This window comes from Eurosta solidaginis, chromosome 2 (genome assembly GCF_040869045.1).
Source record: "Eurosta solidaginis isolate ZX-2024a chromosome 2, ASM4086904v1, whole genome shotgun sequence".
In the NCBI taxonomy this organism is placed as follows: domain Eukaryota; kingdom Metazoa; phylum Arthropoda; class Insecta; order Diptera; family Tephritidae; genus Eurosta; species Eurosta solidaginis.
The window spans coordinates 3,505,972-3,526,001 of record NC_090320.1 but is presented as its reverse complement, the minus strand read 5'-3'; the positions used below and the strand labels follow the sequence as shown (position 1 = coordinate 3,526,001).

Genomic DNA, 20,030 nt, shown 5'->3' with positions numbered 1-20,030 from the left:
TTACTGGACAGTGCAGTTAGAAGCTTTAATGAATGAATAAAATATTTGAACTAGTCCAAATATGGTACACCAAAGAACTGAAATCTTTAAAAAACAAAAAACGCGTTCCTTCAAGCTGTACAAAAAGACGGGTTCAGACTCTGACTACTTGAAGTACTCTATATTGCGTCATAACTATTTTGAACTAAACAAAAAGTGTTACAATACCTATCTCTGTACGATGAAAAGAAAATAACTTGCAATCCGAAAGCTTTCTATGATTTCGTAAACTCTAAACGAAGGGTTAAAGGGTTTCCTTCTGGTATGAAATACCATGATGATTTCTCTAGCGACGATCAAGATATTGCCAACTTCTTTGCACAATTTTTCAATTCCAACTATTCCGCTGAATCAATTTCGTTGTCTAGTGAATACCCATATCAACTTAAATCACTTAACTGGATTAATATTCCAGCAATATCTCCAGAAGAGGTTTTTACATATTTAACGTCTTTGAAGGAATCTTATAAATACGGTCCTGACCTAATTCCCACATGTTTTCTCAAAAAATGCGCTGAACACATTTATCAGCCCCTAACTGACTTATTCAACATGCCCCTAAAACATGGTGTTTTTCCTGCTGTTTGGAAGGAATATTTTCTAATACCTCTCCAACAAAACGGTAGTAGGTCATGTGTAGAAAATTATTGGGGAATTACAAAATTGTCTGCCATCCCAAAGGTAATTAAAGCCAATGTTACCAATCAGCTAACATTTTCCATTTCTACAATGATTGCAGACTCTCAACATGGATTCTATAAAGGCATATTTACCGTTACCAACTTACTTGAATTCACAACTCATGTTTCGAATGGATTTAGAGAAAATCTTCACACCGATGTTATTTACACTGATTTCAGTAAAGCATTTGGAAAAGTTTCCCACTCCTTGCTTATCCACAAGCTGGATCGACTTGGCTTCCAACCTGGTCTCACCCAGTGGATATCTTGGTATATCTGCGGTAGAACGCAACAAGTAATTTTAAGAAATTCCCTTTGAGATGTCTTTAATGTTTCCTCTGGCGCCCCACAGGGCAGCCATCTCGGTCCAATTCTGTTCTTGCTATTTATTAATGATATCTGTACCAAAATAAAATATTCTAAAATTTTAATGTACGCTGATGATGTAGAACTTTTTAGGTCCTATGCGTCTATTTAAGAACGTTCCTTGCTTCAAGCGGATTTAAACTGCTTAGATAATTGGTGTAACGCGAATCCGATGCCGCTCAACCTCAATAAATGTAAATTCATGTGCCTCTCTCGGAAATCTTTGCCAGCAGCCTCTTACGTAATTGACAATTTTTGTCTTGTATCAGTAAATTAATTTTGTTGACTTGGGAGTTACGATGGATGCTAAACTTAGTTTCAACCTTCATATTATGACTACTGCCAATAAGGCTAGATGTGTTCTATCATTCGTGAAGCGATAGTCTGAAGAATATAGTGACCCTTATGTAACCAAAGCTCTTTATATCACATTAGTAAGACCGATACTAGAAAGGGATCAATAGTCTGGAATCCGCGATATCAAGTTTATGCAGATAGGCTTGAGTCAATACAGAAGCAATTATTACTTTTTTCTTTAAGGAATTTCCATTGGGACTCTGCGTATAATCTTCCACCTTATACTAGTCGGTTAAAGCTTATCAATCTTCCAACTCTCGCTAGTCGTAGAGAAATGTTAAGCGTATTATTTATGGCTAAACTACTGAATGGACTAATTTTTAGCCCCTTTCTTTTGAACGAAGTAAACTTCAAGGTCCCATCACGAGCGTCAGGACATTACAAACCTCTTCTTTTGAGGCAGTGCAGAACTAATTTCGAATTAATTCGAATTCACTTGATATAACGGATTCACTACTTTTTACCATAAGGAAAACTATCCTATCCTATCTGTACTCGCAACAAAATAAAAAAATAAAAAATATAATTTACTATATGTATAATTTTCAACTGTTATGTATATAATACTCAGCTGATGATTTTTATTCTGTAGGTGAGCAGTTTTAGATCTCGACGCTTAACAAACCTCCGCCTATCAACAACTCGGCAAAAACAAAATCCGTGCGTCATGCGGATGCGCCCCTCGTGTCGGGCTTTGGAGGGTATCAATCCGTTGGGTTTATTATTATTATTAAAGGTGGACTAAAGTCTCGTAGTGGGCGCGAAGGGGTTAAAAAAATTCAACAAATTAAGTTTGAGCCTTAATATGTGCTAAATTATTGTGTTGTAAAATTAGTAGGTGAAATAATGGGTTGGTAACTTCAAAATTCAGGAATTTTTTTTCTGAAACGGTCTAATGTATATCTCACAGCAGCTCAATGGCTGTGATATCTTAATTGAAATCAAAACAAGCAACTGTGCTTAAACATTAAATATTTCTTTAAGGTTAGACTATTTTGTATTATTTGAAAAGAATTTTAGGGTAAAAATATTCTAAAAAATATTTTTAAGGATTAAGATATCAAGTACAGCGGTTCTCATTTAAAACAAAAAAAAAATGTAATTCGCGATAACCTCCAAAGAGATTTTAGGCTGAGTTTCTCTTCCAATTTGCGTCGTGATGCTTACATTTTTCCTCCAAATTGGCGGGACGGGACCTACTTGTTGTTATGCCGACTCCGAACGGCATCTGCAAGGCAGATGAGTTTTCACTGAGAACTTTTCATGGAAGAAGTACATTCGCAGTGTTTGCCAAACATTGCCGAGGGGCGACCCCGTTTGAAGAATTTTCTTCTAATTGAAAAACTTGTTTATAAAAGTTTGAGGTTGATTTGCCCAGGGCGTGAACCCAGGATCAACGGACTTCATGAGTCAAGTACGTCTCTCTCCAGGGAGACGTAGCTCAGCCAAACCTGACATGAATATTTTAACTCGTCAGTTGGATTTAAATTTAAGATATGCTTTTAAAGTAAGACTTAGAGATATTTTTGCACTTAAAATATTCACAGATTCTTAAGTTTTCTAATATCTTTTTTAAATTTGTCCTTTATAGTCTCGTCAAATGAAAGCAGCGTCATAGATTGTTCATCAAACGATGTGGAGCTCCATAAACCTCGACGCAAACGACATTTGTTCGACCAGAAAATAAACAATAAAAAAATCATATAAAATTTCACAGCAAACATCTGTAAAGCCGTAAAAACGAACATCAGTGATAGGTCATAAAATCTTTTACGTTCACGATTACGATATTAAAGGACACGATAAAGGGTCCATATCAACTCTACATTCAAGTTTCTGTTCAGCGCAGGTCTGTCGATATGTGTGACAAATGTGTTGCACATTCGACTGTCATTAAATGACAAATACTCGACAGCATCAATCACGGACAAAAACCCACGCAACACCAACAACAACAACAAAAACAACTTTCAAGACGACATAAGCAAAAAGTGCCAAATAAAATTAAGAAGAAGAAAAATACAATTTTTATATCGAAGACATCAAGAGTGCGTCGAAGCGGAAAAGCGTTTTTCAAGTGTTTTGGTGACGGCATGGCCATTAGCCGGGGGCGCGGAAAACGCACGCACTCTTGGTTTCTGCTCAAAGATTCGGTGATATTTGTATTAGCGATGTGTGTTGTACAATTTCTGCTAGCGAATGCTATTAACAAACTACAGATCAGCGCCGCAATATTGCAAACTGGAGGCGGCGCCGTCACAAATGTGCAACAACCAATGACGCCAATTAACGCTGCTGCCGTAAGTGCAATAAGAGGAGAAAATGCAATAAGAGAGTTAGTGACGAGAAGACTGTTTAATGTTAACTCAGTCATTGAAACCAAAGAAACGCTTGAGGGAGTAGCAAACATGGGCTCAAAGTCCGTTAGTGCCAGCAACAGTATTAGTTTGAATAATAATAAAAATAGTAGTAGCAATAGTAGTAGTACTAGTAGTAGAAGTAGTTACAATAATACTACTAGTAATAGTAATAGTAGTAGTAGTTACAGTGCTAATAGCCATAGCCCGAAATACACTAACACAATATTCACACCATTAAACGGCGCTAAATCAAGCGACAAACGAAGTGGCAAATCGCCCGCGACAACCGAAAATGTCATCGCGCACAGCATGAACAACACCAACATTAATTCAAGCAACTATAACTCAACGGTCAATACAACACATCCCGCCTACACTGCTGCTGTCATCCCAAAACTGTCACCACAATCTAGGGTTGCTAAGCCCATTACGCATCTGAAAAATGCCACTAGCAGCAACGTCAACATGAACAACCAACAAATAGCACGCCTGGCCATCACTATGCCGGAGCAAATTCGTGAAAATATTGTGCTATCATCAATCGATCCGGAAAAAGAGGCGCAACGCCTTTATGAGCAAACATTATTAGAATATCATGGTAGCGTACAGGCGGCAGCAGCGGCAAACGCGAATACTTCGCCACCTCCAGCAAATGCTAATAAGTCAACATCAGTTTTAGGTAATGGGAGCGCATCATTATCAAGCGGTGGCGAAGCAGTGGAGCGTCAACCACGTACTCTGCATGCCGTGTGCGAGTTGTGGACGCAAAAACATTGCCATTGTACTGGCACTTTGGAGAGACTTTCGTTGAGCTGTAGAGGTACTGGCATCGTAGCGGTACCAGTGGAGTTGCCGGAAAATGTTGTTACATTGTAAGTATATGAACACAATTAATTATCGAAAATTTTAGTATGCAATTGTACAATGCAGATACCACCATACATATCCAATAGTATATACTGCAAAGAGTATTCCATATCTGCTAAATTCTTAATTATGAGCGAATTAGGACCCAAACTTTAAAAGAATATAGCTGGGAAAGGAAAGGGAAGAGGGAGAATGAGATAGAGAAAAGGAGAAAGAGGGCGAGAGATAGAGCAGGGGGGGATAAGAGGAAGATGGAGAGTGGGAAGGGGGGGGGGGGGGGCGAGGCAAGGAATGTGGAAAGGGACGAAATAAGAATGTGAAGAGGATATAGGGGGAAGTGGAAAATATTGTAACGAATTCTGGGGAAATTCATCTTATTTGAAAACTTCTGGTAACGTTCGAATCGCTAAACTGTTGAATAAATCAACCCAATATTCAGTATTGCAGACTGGCCTTTATTTGGTTTACTTTGGGAGTAATACTTAACAACCAATAGCGTGTTTAAATCAAAACTGATTAGTTATTACTTAGCTTGTGCTGCTTTTATACTCTCTGTTTCCTCGTTCATCCATTTCTCCTAAGCTCTAGTAATTTCGCGAACAGTTGTAGCTCATGCTTGGTTACCAGCTATATAAGTACATGCATATATGTAGTTTACAGCCGTATGCGTATATATGTGTGAGTAACTATTTCGGCTGATGATTGCAGCGTGTGTGTGAGATTGTCTTGGTCGCCTCCTACATAATTATGGCTAGCGTTAGAGTGTACATGTATATAAGAGTGGCTGCTCCATGTTTTTGTTGTGGCGTGATTGTTTACTAACAGCTTAGTGATGCTAATATTCGTCACAATATTGGAATAGGAATAAGAGTAGGAACAGGACAAAAAACACGAATAGGAATTGGAATAGGATTAGGAGTATGTTTAGGGATATGAATAGGAACAGTAATAGAATAGGAGAAAAATAAATATAGGAATAGGAAAAAAAAAAAAGAGTAAGAATAGCAATTAAAATTATAAAAACGAATTGTAACAGCAAAACGAATAAAAATAAGAAAATGAAAATAAGACTAAAGAGACACAGAAAGAAGCAGTTGCAGTGAAATGAGGAAAGGAGCAGATTTATGGATGATAAGAAAAACGAGAAAATGGATATTAAGAGAGTGTGGAAAAAATATAAGGGCGCATATAAGGGACGACAATGAAGCAGACAAAGAAAAGTCACACAATAAGAATCAGAAGAATTATAAGAGGGGTGGAGGGAATGAATGTTAGAAGGAAAAGAAAGGATAAACAGGAGATGATGAATCTCGTTATTATTAAAGCAAACAAAGTTCTCAAACCTGTACCAACTATCCAAATTAAGAAAACGAGAATGTTTCCTGTTGCGCAACTTCCGAACTAAAGTGGAACGATCGCATTATGGGAACTAGCACTAGTTCTAACTTGGTATCCTCGCAGTGCGTTCAACTGGTGCTCGTAAATTTGTCGTGTCCTACGAAATGGCAATTACCCCCCTTTGTAGAACTTCTGAACGCGTACTTAATTGGTTCAGTAGTAGATGGCTCTGAAATAGTCCCAGCCTGGTTATATATAGAACAAACTTCAGCGTTGTTGGTATAAGCGTGGCTACCAACTATCTCGATTTGCATCCGGTTAGCATCGTTTCATAGTTAGTCATTAAACTTGTAGTGAAAAACGTCCCTTGGTGTGACTATCCTCCATTTTTGTGCACTGCAAATACTCCTAAATTATAAAAATTGCTAAAAGGATTTCCGACTAAAAACAAATTAAAATTAATAGTTTCCACCAGACTACTTTCACATTCCATGTTCACTCAGCTTATGTATCTTCAAACATATAATTTATCATTTTCGATATGAATGCTTTTAAAATAGCAAAATAAGTAGTGATATCAAACAAAAAATTTTGTAATTAAAAAAGAGAATCGACTACCATTAGGGATAATCGCTTCAATGAAGCTACTTAAGTAGAATGAGCTGGGTCCGCACAGATTGTGGATGTTCAAAAAGAGCATTTATCAGAGACGGTTGTATGCATTGAAGTGAAGAAATAAATTAATATAAGGATATATAAACTTATACATACGTAGCGTATATACATTCGGTACAATTTTTTGTTGCACGAAGATAGATTGTGTATAAATATATAAAAAAGTAATAAAAACAACCCGCACCGACTGAAGGCGAGATATTGTTCTAATTAATTGTGGTTCTATCTGCAAAGTACATTAGCAGTAAAATGGCAAAAATTTCCAACCAAAGACTTGTGTTCCTGATAAATTTTTGTATTTAAAGGGAGAATTAAATTTGTATAAAATATATAAAAAAAAATTTAAAAATAAGGAAAATAGCTAATAAAATGAAATTTTCATTGATTTCATGCCATAGAAACCTTAGCTTAATCTAGACAAAAAATTTTCTTCAAAACTAAGATTTTTTCTTTGGTTGTATAAACAATTTTTATTAAAAGAAATCTTAATTAAATATGTGATTTTCGTGGCTGTGGATTTCGAGTCGATGTCCTTAAATTCACAGTCGATTGCTCCAACCACTGAGATAACGCGGACCAGTAATTATTGTGCGAAATATTCAATGAAGAGTTCTAGACAGAAAAAATTGAAGAAAAATTTCCGTAAAAGTTATGAAAAATGTTATACAATTTTTTTTTTTAATCATTAAATTTAAATTTTCTTCTATTTAAAGTAATTTTTTAACGAAATGTTTTTTTCATGTAAGGTAAATGCTTTTTGCTGAGTTTATAAGCAAATGTAGTCTAAAATTAAAATTTTTGGGAGGACATAAAGTTTATGTTTTTTACAGTTATATTACAAAAATTAGATTCAAAGACAGCTCTCCAATAATTTTTACTTCGTGGTGTATTTTATATCAGCGAGTATGGTCTATTTTTAGGGTTTTATAAAATCTCAGTGCTTAAAAGCTTGTAATTATTGCTTTTCTATTTTAACAATACTATGTGCTTTCGATATTTTAATAAATTCTTTTGATATATTTGTTTCAGAGACCTGGGCAACAATAATATTTCAATATTTGAGGCTAATACATTTTTTATGGTGCCAAACCTCGAAGAATTGTAAGTATTTGTTAAATTTTTTAGCCCAACGTTCTACGGATTTCAATATATGCATGAATAAATCCCATAACAGTTATTTCAAGGGATCCAACAAAAAAAGCTATTACTAAATTTAAAAACAATAGCAATGCACGAAAGTTATTCATCCTACTAGTTGTTTTTACGGGATCACTCGAAGTCTATGCTGCCTGCTACGGCGGTAAGTAGTGAGGGAAAAGCGTGCGAACACTCCTCAACTACATCGCCACTGCAGGTCTAGAATTGTTCTCAGTGATCGGCTGGAGTAATCGTAAGCTGAGAAACTTTTTTTGCGTTATTGCGTGCAATTTTTTTGATGCACAGAAGAGTGTTTGTATCTTAACCCATAATCTTAAGACTCGAGTCGATATTTTAAAATCGAAACATCCTCACATCCGTGATCGATTTGGGGTTGTTTTTCACTCAGAAAATAGCCAAGTAGCTTGGTGTATCTTTTTATGCTAGAACCTGATACTGCTTTAACCATATTTAGAGCCGCTGCGAAGTCAGCCAACCACAACCGTTGGGAATTCGTGGAGGCTGAACTATCCGACTGTCGCCAACCATGATTTTGATGGTATGGCTCCATAATCTTGGTAGAGATGCAAGACCCTATTGTTGTTTTGCCGGCATTCGTGCTTCCAGGATGGCGTTGATGCCAGTTTTCGTTTTTACGAGGATATTAAAGAGCCTCTCATCATAAGTATATGCATTTATATCGGAGCCCTTGAGAATTTTCACGTGTTCGTCATCGGAAAAAATTAGATCTTAACCGAGGCTTCTTCTTAAGTTTTTTCTTTGTTAGCGATATTAACGTGGTGTATTCCAATTCATGGGCACCGCCGGCTACGAGATTTGGTTTACAGCGCCTCGTTTTCATACAAATTGTTGAGAAATGCTTTAAAAGCTTCTCCCATGACTCGAAATTTGGACCTTGGTTGTGATAGGTGATCACGCTACATCCAAGCTATGGCAACCGATGGACGATTTTACACCAACTAAAATGGGAATTTCAATACAAAAATTTGCGTATGATTAGGTATAACATTATTTTAAATTTTTTCTGTACCATCCACTCAACACATACTTTGCTTGCTACAAGCGAGTGCTTAGTGGTGTTGTTGTTGCTTTGCTGTGCCCGCACAATGACTGAACGTTGAGTTATTGCCGTGTCACCTTTTTACGTTCTTGAGCCATTGAACTCTGTTTAGATAAATGACTTTATTGCCACAATTTAACACATTTAGCCATTAATTATGCTCGTTGGGTGAGAATGAAGTGATGAAAAGTGCTTTCTTCTCAATTGCTATGCAAATTATGCTTTTTTATGTTTTGCTGACATTCTACTTACTTAAAGTTTGCTCTCTATACACTTTTTGTGTAGTATTTTATAACAACAAAAAACTTGACATTTTTGTTTTATGCTCCACAGAACTTTATCCGACAATAGTATCATTAATATTGATCCAAATGCATTTTATGGACTTGGTAAATTGAAGCGTTTGAATTTACAAAATTGTGGCCTTAAATCACTGCCAGCGCATGCATTTCAAGGATTGAAAAGCTTAATATCACTGTAAGTAAGCTAAAAATTTATGAAAGATAAAAAATGTTGCAAAAAAGTAAATTTACTTGTTTTGGCTTTCAACGCACTTGCGGCAAACTACACTTTGAATTTGCTAAAAACAAAAAAAAAAAACACTGTGAAACGCCTTAAAGAATGCTTCTTAAAAATGAGTAGTGGCTTTTGCGAACCAGAAATTTTATATAATTCATTAATTTAAGCCACGCTTGAAAATTTGATTTTTCACATACAAAACTTATTTAAGAACTGCGCATTGAACCACAAAATTATCAAAATTTTTAATTTTTACTATTTAAATATTTACTACAAGTTCTTCAACAAATATTCTTAGTTTATTTATTGTTGTTTTGTATTTTAATTTTGCGCTGTCATGCTGCATATGCACCAACAACAACTGGATATATATACAAAATATACTTTTTTAAACAACACTAAATAAATGAACAAAAAAACACAAAAGCCAGCTGAATGGTAACGCCTTAGCCAGCATGGACACGGATAGCCTGCAGCATCTGCCAAAATTGCGCACTCTACGTCTTGAGGGCAATCTATTTTATCGGATACCAACAAACGCTTTGGCTGGATTAAAGACACTCGAAGCACTGTGAGCTATTTCTTACACTCTTTCTTGCTTTAAAAAAATTCTTACTCAATCACTTTTTTTCGGCATCTGCACTTAACTTTTTTAAATGCACATTTACTTATCGTAGAAATTTGTGCTTACATATGAAAATTTAAAAAAATAATTGGTTTATTGATTGTTCTTGTTTTGTGTAGTTTGAGTTACTCTATCTTGTTTTGATTAGGCGTAGGGTTATCTGTCTTTCACTTTTCTATGTATTTAACCAATCTTTTTAACAAAAAAACGTACACAGTGTTTAACAAAATTGAAGGTACTTGTGGGAAAACGTTTATGTTTTAATTTTTTATACTAAAAATTAAAAAAAGTGCAATATTATAAAATGTACAAAAATTTACTTAAAAAGTTATTAAAATCTTACAATATAACAAAAATATTTAATAACATATGAGCGTCATTGTATCACCGCCCTCTGGTCAGAAAAGTGAATGTTGAAAAATAAAAATATTGGCAAGACAAATTCTAAAATTTACTCCTTTCGAAAAGTCTTAAAATTTATGTAAAATCTCCTTATTTTGACCTGAAAAAGGTATGGTTCCTTAAATATAATAGAATACAAAATAATACAACTCATTTAATTTACGATTGTAATATAATATAATAAGAATATAGTTGTACAACAAAAATACCTGTCTTCCGTCAAGTCTGCTTATGAAAATTTGTTGCGAAAACAAATTGAAGTATTTTTAAAACCAATGGCGATTTTTTGAAAAAGATTCGAGCTTACACAAGACCATACATTGAAAAAAGAATTTGTTTTCATTTTATAACCTAATTTATCTACACAAATTGCATTTAGAAGTACAATAATAAAATATTTAGCAATGTTAACGTACCTTAATTTGAGTGAGACACTGTGAAAACTTACACCAGTAGACTTTTTAACTTTCCTCTTATAAAAATTTCACAGGAATCTTGGCAGCAATCTTTTGACAATAATCAACGATTATGACTTTCCACGTATGCCCAACTTAGTGGTGCTGTAAGTATTTTCCATATCCTTATTATTCATCCACAAATAAATCTCGGCAAAACTGATCCTCATTTTCTATTTTAAATGTCTCGCGGAAACCGATTGTTAAGTTTTCGAGTTATGGAACTTTACCATCTTTTCCATTCCCTTCCACATTATTTTCCATTTTTCTTCTCATGCTTGTCGAACCGTTCTTATTCTTGTCCACTCCTACGCCCACTCTTCTTCCAACGCCCACCCCTTACCCATTTCCTCTTCCGCTTCCTCTCCAGCTTTCATTCCCTCTCCTACTCACACTCTCATTTCCATTCCAATTCGCCCTCCAGCTACCATCTTACTCCATTTGCCGCATCACTCTCACTCCCGCTACAATATCTATTCCCGCGTCCACCTCAATTTTTTTATAAATATAATCTTTATTCCAAATAATCAATACCTGCTTCAAATAATTGCGGAGATAAAGCGAGTTAGAATTGTTCCTAATTCGACAATTTCGAAAGTTCGACACAGATTAATATAAAAAAAAATTAATGGTAAATGAAATTTATATGGTCTAGAGCGAGGGGTTGACCCATTTTACAAAAGTTTTTTTTTCCTAAAGCATCCTTAAACCATAACTAACGGAAAAAAAAATTATCGGGGTCGTCAAGCGGTTTTTGAGATTTACCGAAACTAACGCACATCCATTCGTATTTATGTATCAGAGATCTGCTTTGAGTACTAATAAAATTAGTGCACTTAGTCATGAGACAAAAAATTGTGTCTAAATGTGTATTTAGTCAAGTACAAATAAATACTATGAGTGATTAGCACATAAAATAGAAAATACATACGAGTACCCCGTAACACATATGTCTCATACATATATGACATTGTTGAGTATAAACTGATCTCATAGTCGCTTTAACTTAGTAGCACGTTGATTTCGTGTGCAATACACTGTATACTTCGTTTATCATCGGTTTTACTTTGGCGCTGTATTCAGTTTAGTTTCGTCTACATCGTTGTGTTGCTAGCGTCAGAAGACTGATATGACTTTATTCACTTTATTGCACTGTTAGTCTTACTTATTCCAATTAGTGTTTTCGTATAACACAGTTGACTTTCTTGCTCAATACGACAATTGAGTACTGAACTGCTTCGTGGCTTATGAGCGGTTATTCATTTCACGAAGCATGACTATGTAAATGTGTGTTTGTCGATATAAGTGATATTCTTTGTTTGCATACGCACTAATACTCATTTAATAACCTTAAAAGATGAATAATTGCAGCTCACTGGTACGGATATGTTTGCTTCTAATTGGTGCAATGAAACAGTATGCTTATTATATAACTACTCTGACCCAAATCTGTAATATATTTGCTATCTCACGAACAGCTCCCGTGTGATAAAATGTTTTCTTAGGTATAAACTTTTCTAACTGAATCCACTAAAAATTTTGATTTTTTCCCTTCACTTTTTTCAGTCTCCTAAAGCGCAATCAAATAATGAAAATATCGGCCAGAGCATTTACAAATCTAACAGCTTTAAAAGTTTTGTAAGTATTTTTTATAAGCAACTATATAACTATATATGTAAATAGGTACAAATGTACATATGTATATGGGTGGTTAAACAGAAAAAAGACGCCATGCCCAGATTGATATTGAAAACTTGTCAAATCAGGCTATACCAACAGAAAAAATGAAATAGGAGATAGTTCGTTAACGAATACAGATAAAGTAGTAAAATTTGGGTTGATCCTATGAAGTAATTTACAGATTAAGTAAAAATTTCGTAGAAAATAGGACATTGTGCCGCTTATATTTGAGTAAAGATAACTCTATAGAAAAAACTATCATCTAACGGGTAACGAATGAACGATTCAAGTGTGAGTCATACTATATTTTATTGAGGATTTTCTGTTTTATCATCACTGCCTTTTTTATTTGTTTTGTTTTAAACAAAATCTCATTACATTGTGCTGGGTCAGAGGTCAATATAAGTTCACATGTCACGCACAATAAAGCAGTGCAACTTAAGTGATTCCATTTCAATGATATAGAACAATATTGAAATGTAAACTTTTAAGTAAACAAGTAAGGGTGGGTTTGTTTTCGGCTGTACCGCAGACTTTATACCTTCCATAAATGGAGCTGAGCAATAATCTTATTCAATTCACAATACTCGAATAATAGATACCAGAAGTACATAAGAAATTAATACTAAAAGCTTCTAGCAGTTACGAAAAGCTTCGGATGCAAACAATCAGTTGTATGAGGTATATAATATATATACCACCAATCTCTACTATTTTCCGTATATAATCGTACCACATTCTAAAGCATTTGGTGAAATTTGAAGTTAACATCTCATAATTTGAGGAAAATATTGTAACGAGTGTTAGCAGCACTGAGCGATGCTATCGTCTCTAAGCCGATGCTAAGCAGTGACGTGAATTCACATCCATAGATCAATCATTATGTATCTACATAAACGAAACAATAATTGCGTCTACACATATGTACCATGTACGTATACGAGCAGCGGAGAGTCAATGCACAAACACATGCATATATCTGAGATACTCCTATAAGCAGGCATGCTTAACGAACGAAACGATATCATTTCGTTACGATAATCAACGCTAATAAACGAAACGAAGTCACTTCGTTTCGTTTATTAACGTTAAGATCGTCAAATTAACGTTAATTTGTCGTTCTTAACGTTAATAAACGAAACGAAATGACTTCGTTTCGTTTATTAACGTTGATTATCGTAACGAAATGATATCGTTTCGTTCGTTAAGCATGCCTGCCTATAAGTATGCAATGAGAAAAACTATAAAATTGTGCAATTGTAGTTACAGCTGAGAAGTTTGAGAGCTGCTGGACTAGTAGATTCTGGAAGCACCTAGAAGATGCGAAGGTTGAAATCAAAGATTATAAAAGGCGGCAATTGTAGAGGCGCTGGAATTCATTTTGATTTGAGTTTTCGATTGAGACGCTATCTAGCGAGCAATAGCAGTATTATTTTGAAAGTCAGTTTCTTTTAAGCTATCAGTTTAGTTATTAAGCCAGCTAATTGAAAAGTATAAGTGTTATTGTGAAGTACTTTAATAAAGGCCATTTTTCCATTATTCAATATTGGAGTTATTTATTCAACAGTTTAGTGATTCGAACTTAGCAGAAGGGCAAATAAGAGGACTTGCAAGTAAATTCGTTACAATATGATAAAAAAAAAATCTATTTTCTGATAAATTGGTTTTATGGGTGATATTTGCTATAGTGGTCCGATATGGGCGGTACCAACAAATGCCTAATCGAAGATATAAATATATCCGCTTACCAAATTTTATCAAGTTATCTCAAAAACTTAGAGATTAGTTTGTATTCAAATCGACAGGCAGACAGACGTAAATGGTTAAATCCATTAAGGACTTACAATATTCGGGTTCATGATAAACTTAATAACTTAACTTCGTGAAAGGTATAAAAATTAAAACAAATAAAACTCAAAAATGGCTATGAGCCAGCTGACATGAAACTTATTGCTTTGCTGAAATTTAATAAACAAAATGTAAAAGGAAAAAGAAAAATAATGAATGAATGGCTTGAAACAACTCGTTGGCTTTTACAATACATGCAATGCGGCAGCAAATAAAAGTACAAAAAAAAAAAAAAAAAAAACACCACAAAACTCAAAGTTGGTGACTGCAAACCAAAACAAACATTTTAAAACAAAGAAATGACTGAACTGGGAAAATAGTAAATGGTCAGTCGATCGAATTGAATCAGTTTAAAAAGTGTTCCAAATTTATATGAAAAAGGGAACTTATACCCACATATACACAAAACTCCACATTCAATGCATTGATAGTAAACTAAATAAATACAATGAAAACGAAAATATTAATGTGCATATTCAATTTTATGTTTGTATGCGCGCGTATGTTTGTAAAATAAAAGTTTATTTATCTATAAAATCAATGAAAGTAAAATTGCTGAAATATCACCACTTAACGTTAACTTGCTTTCATAGTTTTTCTGCAGTTTTCTTGCTTCTTTGCAAAGCTTTGTGATATATGACTTTGGCAACACTTTGTTTACAAACAAAATTCTAAGTGGCTTTAGTGGCAACATTTGTGAATGTTGACCAAAAAAAATATTCAAGGAATGCTCAATAACTTTGTTGAAAAGGTAAAAGTTGAAAGTTTTGTGGCGTCAATGCTTCCATAACATAGAATGCAACTTATTTGCGGAAATCGTTATTATTGTTGTATCAATGTTAGTTTGTGAACAATTGAGTCATTGAAATGTGGCAATTTCAAGTGACCATTGAAAGATAAATGCATTACCAATGCATCTGACGTGTGTATGAAGATAGCTTGGCAGCTACGAATTTATCAACAATCAATTTTATTGATGACTTTGTGTGCAAGTTGAATATTAACCTATATTTTTGCAGACATTTATGTATATATGTATATCAGATGTAAATTTTTTAGTACACTTTTTTGCTTTTACCTTTTTTCTGAGAATTTGTACTTTATTTGAATTAACAATTATGGAGGAAAAATTGCTAAGCCAGTGATTAAAATGCCAACTAACTTTTGAGTTTTTTGCGCTATTGCTCTGCCTCTAATACACGACCTAACTGTTAACAGAGATAAAGCAATGCTTTCTCTCTTTGTGTCACAGCTCTGCTCTATGCTCTGTTAATGTTCAGAGCCTCAGCTGTAAGAGAGCTAACTTTTCATTGCTACTGCTCCGCTGGACTAGCAAATGCAAACACTGACTCAAATACAGAAATTGTTTTCAAAAATGCACATGGCTGAGATACGGGAATATTCCGAATATGGACCGTGAACCTGCTGATATACAAATATATGTGAATTTCTTATTAGCAACGATTTTTAGAACTCACTTGCATATTGAATACTAATTATATATTATAAATTCAACAAACAGACTTTGCTTTAACTTTCAATAATTTTCTCATTTTTTATGTACACACAGGGAACTGGATGACAATTTGATTAACAGTCTTCCTGAGGGATTGAATAAGTTAACACATTTACAGGAACTGTAAGTATAAATGAATGCCCATCTAAATTAATGCTGTTGCTGATTAAGAAATAGTTCGAGTGCACTACTGATTTAAAGCATTTGGGTGGGTTGACATTTGCATGAAATTCGGGTCAATGTAACGAAATGAAGGGTTGCTACATTTCTTTTCCATAATCAGGTTTATCGATTAAGCGGGACGAAGTACTGCTCCAACAACAATCACAAAGAAGTAGTTGCCACAGCTGTACAAGTTTGTTTTAAATTCGTTTTCTGTCGCAAATAGACCAGATAAAATCTATTAAAAAATAATTTATTTGAAGTACCATTTGATAAAAATTTAGGATCGATCATCACGAAGAAATCTTATTCTAAGCACAACTGTGTTACACAGGTAGCTTTTTTCTGAGTAATTCTATAGAAAACATTTGCTTCGGATAACCCATTTGTGGCCGCTGTGTCGATATGGAAACATCTTAAAATTGCGCATAGAAAAATAAAGGTTGGTGCCAGTGAATATCTAACTTCAGTTCTGGGCAGTTATTGGGCAGTAGGTACGCATGCGGAAAAGATGGGCATTCCGTATAACGACTACTGCAGAATCTCCAAAGATCCAAATGCCAGGGAGACAGTAGAACACTTTATGTGTAAATGCCCGGCTCTAGCTAGAGCCCGGCTAAGGTTCCTTGGAACCGCGTTTCTAGAAGACCTCAGAGGGTTATCTGTGATAGCAATCCCGAATATTCTTAATTTTATCAACAACTCTGGCTGGTTGTAATACATTGAACGTAATATTCCGTAGGTTTCTACACGAGTTCCATGGCATCAAAACGGCTTTAAATAGCTACTTGGACGACCAGCAGCCAGTTCACCTACCTACCTACTGGGCAGTCAGAAGGATAGTAAATAAAAATACTATGTACACAAATTTTCTAAAAAAAAACGAACGTTAAGGTTTGCTTATTTTTAATTGTAATGATTCAAACATCAATCTTATAAACACTTTTGCTTCTCCTTTTTAACCTTAATTTAAATGGTAAAGTACATGGTTTTATAAAGCTAATGAGAAAACATTTGTTGGGAAAATATGCACCCACACGGCTTTCATTGAGGGCATTCTGAATGGACAAAACTTTATTAAAATTATATAGTTAGAATTTTCCGCTTGTTGCGTTCTCAGGTGTAGGTGGGGTTGACAATTGGGTTCACGGATTTGCACACATGGCCAAAGGACTAATTACGACCAGTTCAACCTTTATATGCAAGTCTAAAGTAGCAAGGCGAGCTAGACTATAAGTTTGCTCAGAACAATTTATAGATGCGATATCACCTTTTAGAGAAAATATCATGGTAACTCTGTTGTGCAAATTTTAAGTTTCTTATTTTGATTTTTAAATATATTTTTGTCAAACTTTTTGTGAAACATAAGGTTTTTTATTGTATATTTTACAACACTGCCCTTGTGCACACTCTAAGGAGTTGTATGTCGTATTTAAAGAGTCATCAGCAAAAAGCATAATTGCATGCAATCGCTACTATTTTCTTGTGATATCTACCCTTTTTAAACGGCTTTATTTAGCTTTTTAATAATACATGCATAAACTGCCGAAGTGTATTTTATTACAAAAACATTGTATAAGAAACAACAACAAACCACATATGACAGGTTTAAAATCATAGAACATACGTTGGATAGGAGATATTTTGAATTGCATAAATGTAATTAGGTTTCGTAGAAACTTAATTTTTGGGCAATTATAATGCCAATCAATTACAAATAGTATTATTTGGAAAGAAATTTGTAAATCCGCTCAATAAAATATATTCAAATAATTATCTTGCCACAAGCGACAATATGAAATTGGATGAGCAAAAAGAGTATACAAGTTATAAATTTAATGTAGTAATGGTAAAGGATAATTGCTTTCATTACAACACCTGCTATAGTAAGATATTACTTCGTTAATTGCATACAAATAAAAACATAAACATAGAAGAATATTTATAACATGCAGAAATATTTATCACATTTTCATGTGTGCCAAGAGCAACAACATTTTATTACAAACAACAAATACCATTTCAATGCATATGACTTAAACATCAATGGGCGTAATTTCAAATAAGTGTAAATTCCAAAATGTCGCCACAAGCTGTTGCCAAAGACAAATGTCGAAACAATATTCTAGAGAAAGCACGAATGCATAAACCTACCTAAATATGTATTGTTGCAAAGATATATACGAGAGATTAACACGAGTACAAATAGCAAAGCTACACATATCCTTAGAACATTTCGTGCTTACGCATATAGATGTGCAAACGTATGTGTACATATTTATTGTGAGTGTGTTAACACAACTGTAGGTTTCATTCTAACAAGCAAACATTATTGTGTATATATCAGGCATGCTTAACGAACGAAACGATATCATTTCGTTACGATAATCAACGTTAATAAACGAAACGAAGTCATTTCGTTTCGTTTATTAACGTTAAGATCGTCAAATTAACGTTAATTTGGCGTTCTTAACGTTAATAAACGAAACGAAATGACTTCGTTTCGTTTATTAACGTTGATTATCGTAACGAAATGATATCGTTTCGTTCGTTAAGCATGCCTGGTATATATTCATTATTTAAAGGGACATATTAAGCTTCGTTACTCACACCAATTGCCAGTTCAACTGATTTCACTGCAGCATTGTGCCATGGACAAAAGCTTGGCAAATGTTCCTAACTCGATAAGGCAAAACGAGTTGCTGCCAACATAATAACCAAAGATCAAATAAGTTCAAGTGTCAGACAACTTACATGGTATTAGAAATATTAGACACTTGTAAGAAGCAATTTCGGAAGCATGCATTTATGATGTCCAAATATGCCTCAAGTATTCATTGCAGTGTCGGTTGCATTTTTGAATTGAATATGGAAATTTATTTGTCGGCACAATTAACTAAATACAATTTTAAATAAACTTGAAAAGCGTTTAACTTAAATTGAAAAAAAAGTAGAAAAAAACACCACTACTGCCACTACATAAAACTCAAATATAACAAGGAAACAGTGCAATTTAAAATTAAATATTTAGTTAGCATAACATTATAAAATGTAGGGAACATTAGTCGTTGAACCCTTATATAAGTAGTAGCGCCTTAAAGTATATTTAATAAAAAATAATCTAGGAGTTATAATTCTAGGTTAGGACTTTTCGAAACTGAAACTATGACTGTGTTAGTTGGAGTATGGTAGATGTTTAGTCGTTATTTAAAAAGCAACGCAGCAAGACGAAAGCACGCGTTGTTTGCTAAAATTCAAATTATATTTCGTAAATATGCTATGAAAATATCCTTATAATTTTGAAATGCGTCTCCTCCGATGCTTGCTGGTTCAGCGATGACTAACACGCTCAATAAACGAAAAAACGATTCAATCCGTGTGAATCGAATATGCACAATTGTGCTATGAAATGACGATCCCTGTTCTAGGTCGACATATTACAAAAATGCCCATACATGCAGATGTAGATAAATACTTATGTCCAAGTGCAAAAAAAATGTATGTGAATATTTCCTGTAACAACAAAGAAAAGCATTGTTTGCTATGACCTAAGGGCCAAACTCCTTTCGCTATTACGCACTCGCATCAACAGACAATTTATGTAAAATATTTACATATATGACGTTAAAAGCGTAAACTCGTTTTATTGTGTGGCACAAATTCTAATAACAGAAAACAAAAATGTTTGGTCAGTTATGGAGAATTGAATGAAGACAACGGCCAATGTTGTATCCCACTCACCAAAAAGACTTTCGAGATTTGGTTCTATAGGCATCAATCCTAAGCTCGCATTTGCTCAGATGAAATTTTTCTGTAAAAAGTGGGTTATGAATTTTGAATACAGAAACAAAATTCCTGGCTTTGATTCAGAAAACTCAGACTCAAAATATTGTATCTCTTTATATCTTTATAAAAAAATGTAT

At 34.2% G+C, this 20,030-nt stretch overlaps 1 protein-coding gene across 10 annotated transcripts in view; it reads left to right on the top strand.

Annotated features, from left to right (window-relative positions):
* The window catches only part of rk (rickets), a 667,150-nt gene that overhangs the window by 631,967 nt on the left and 15,153 nt on the right, over positions 1–20,030 (top strand). For all 10 annotated transcript variants that reach the window (XM_067764099.1, XM_067764100.1, XM_067764097.1 and 7 more), the window contains 7 exons: positions 3,034–4,674; positions 7,712–7,783; positions 9,234–9,377; positions 9,847–9,990; positions 10,937–11,008; positions 12,468–12,539; positions 16,000–16,068. In XM_067764099.1, coding sequence (XP_067620200.1) covers positions 3,536–4,674; positions 7,712–7,783; positions 9,234–9,377; positions 9,847–9,990; positions 10,937–11,008; positions 12,468–12,539; positions 16,000–16,068 — 1,712 coding nt within the window. In that variant the 5' untranslated portion in view covers positions 3,034–3,535. The remainder of the gene's footprint in view (positions 1–3,033; positions 4,675–7,711; positions 7,784–9,233; positions 9,378–9,846; positions 9,991–10,936; positions 11,009–12,467; positions 12,540–15,999; positions 16,069–20,030) is intronic.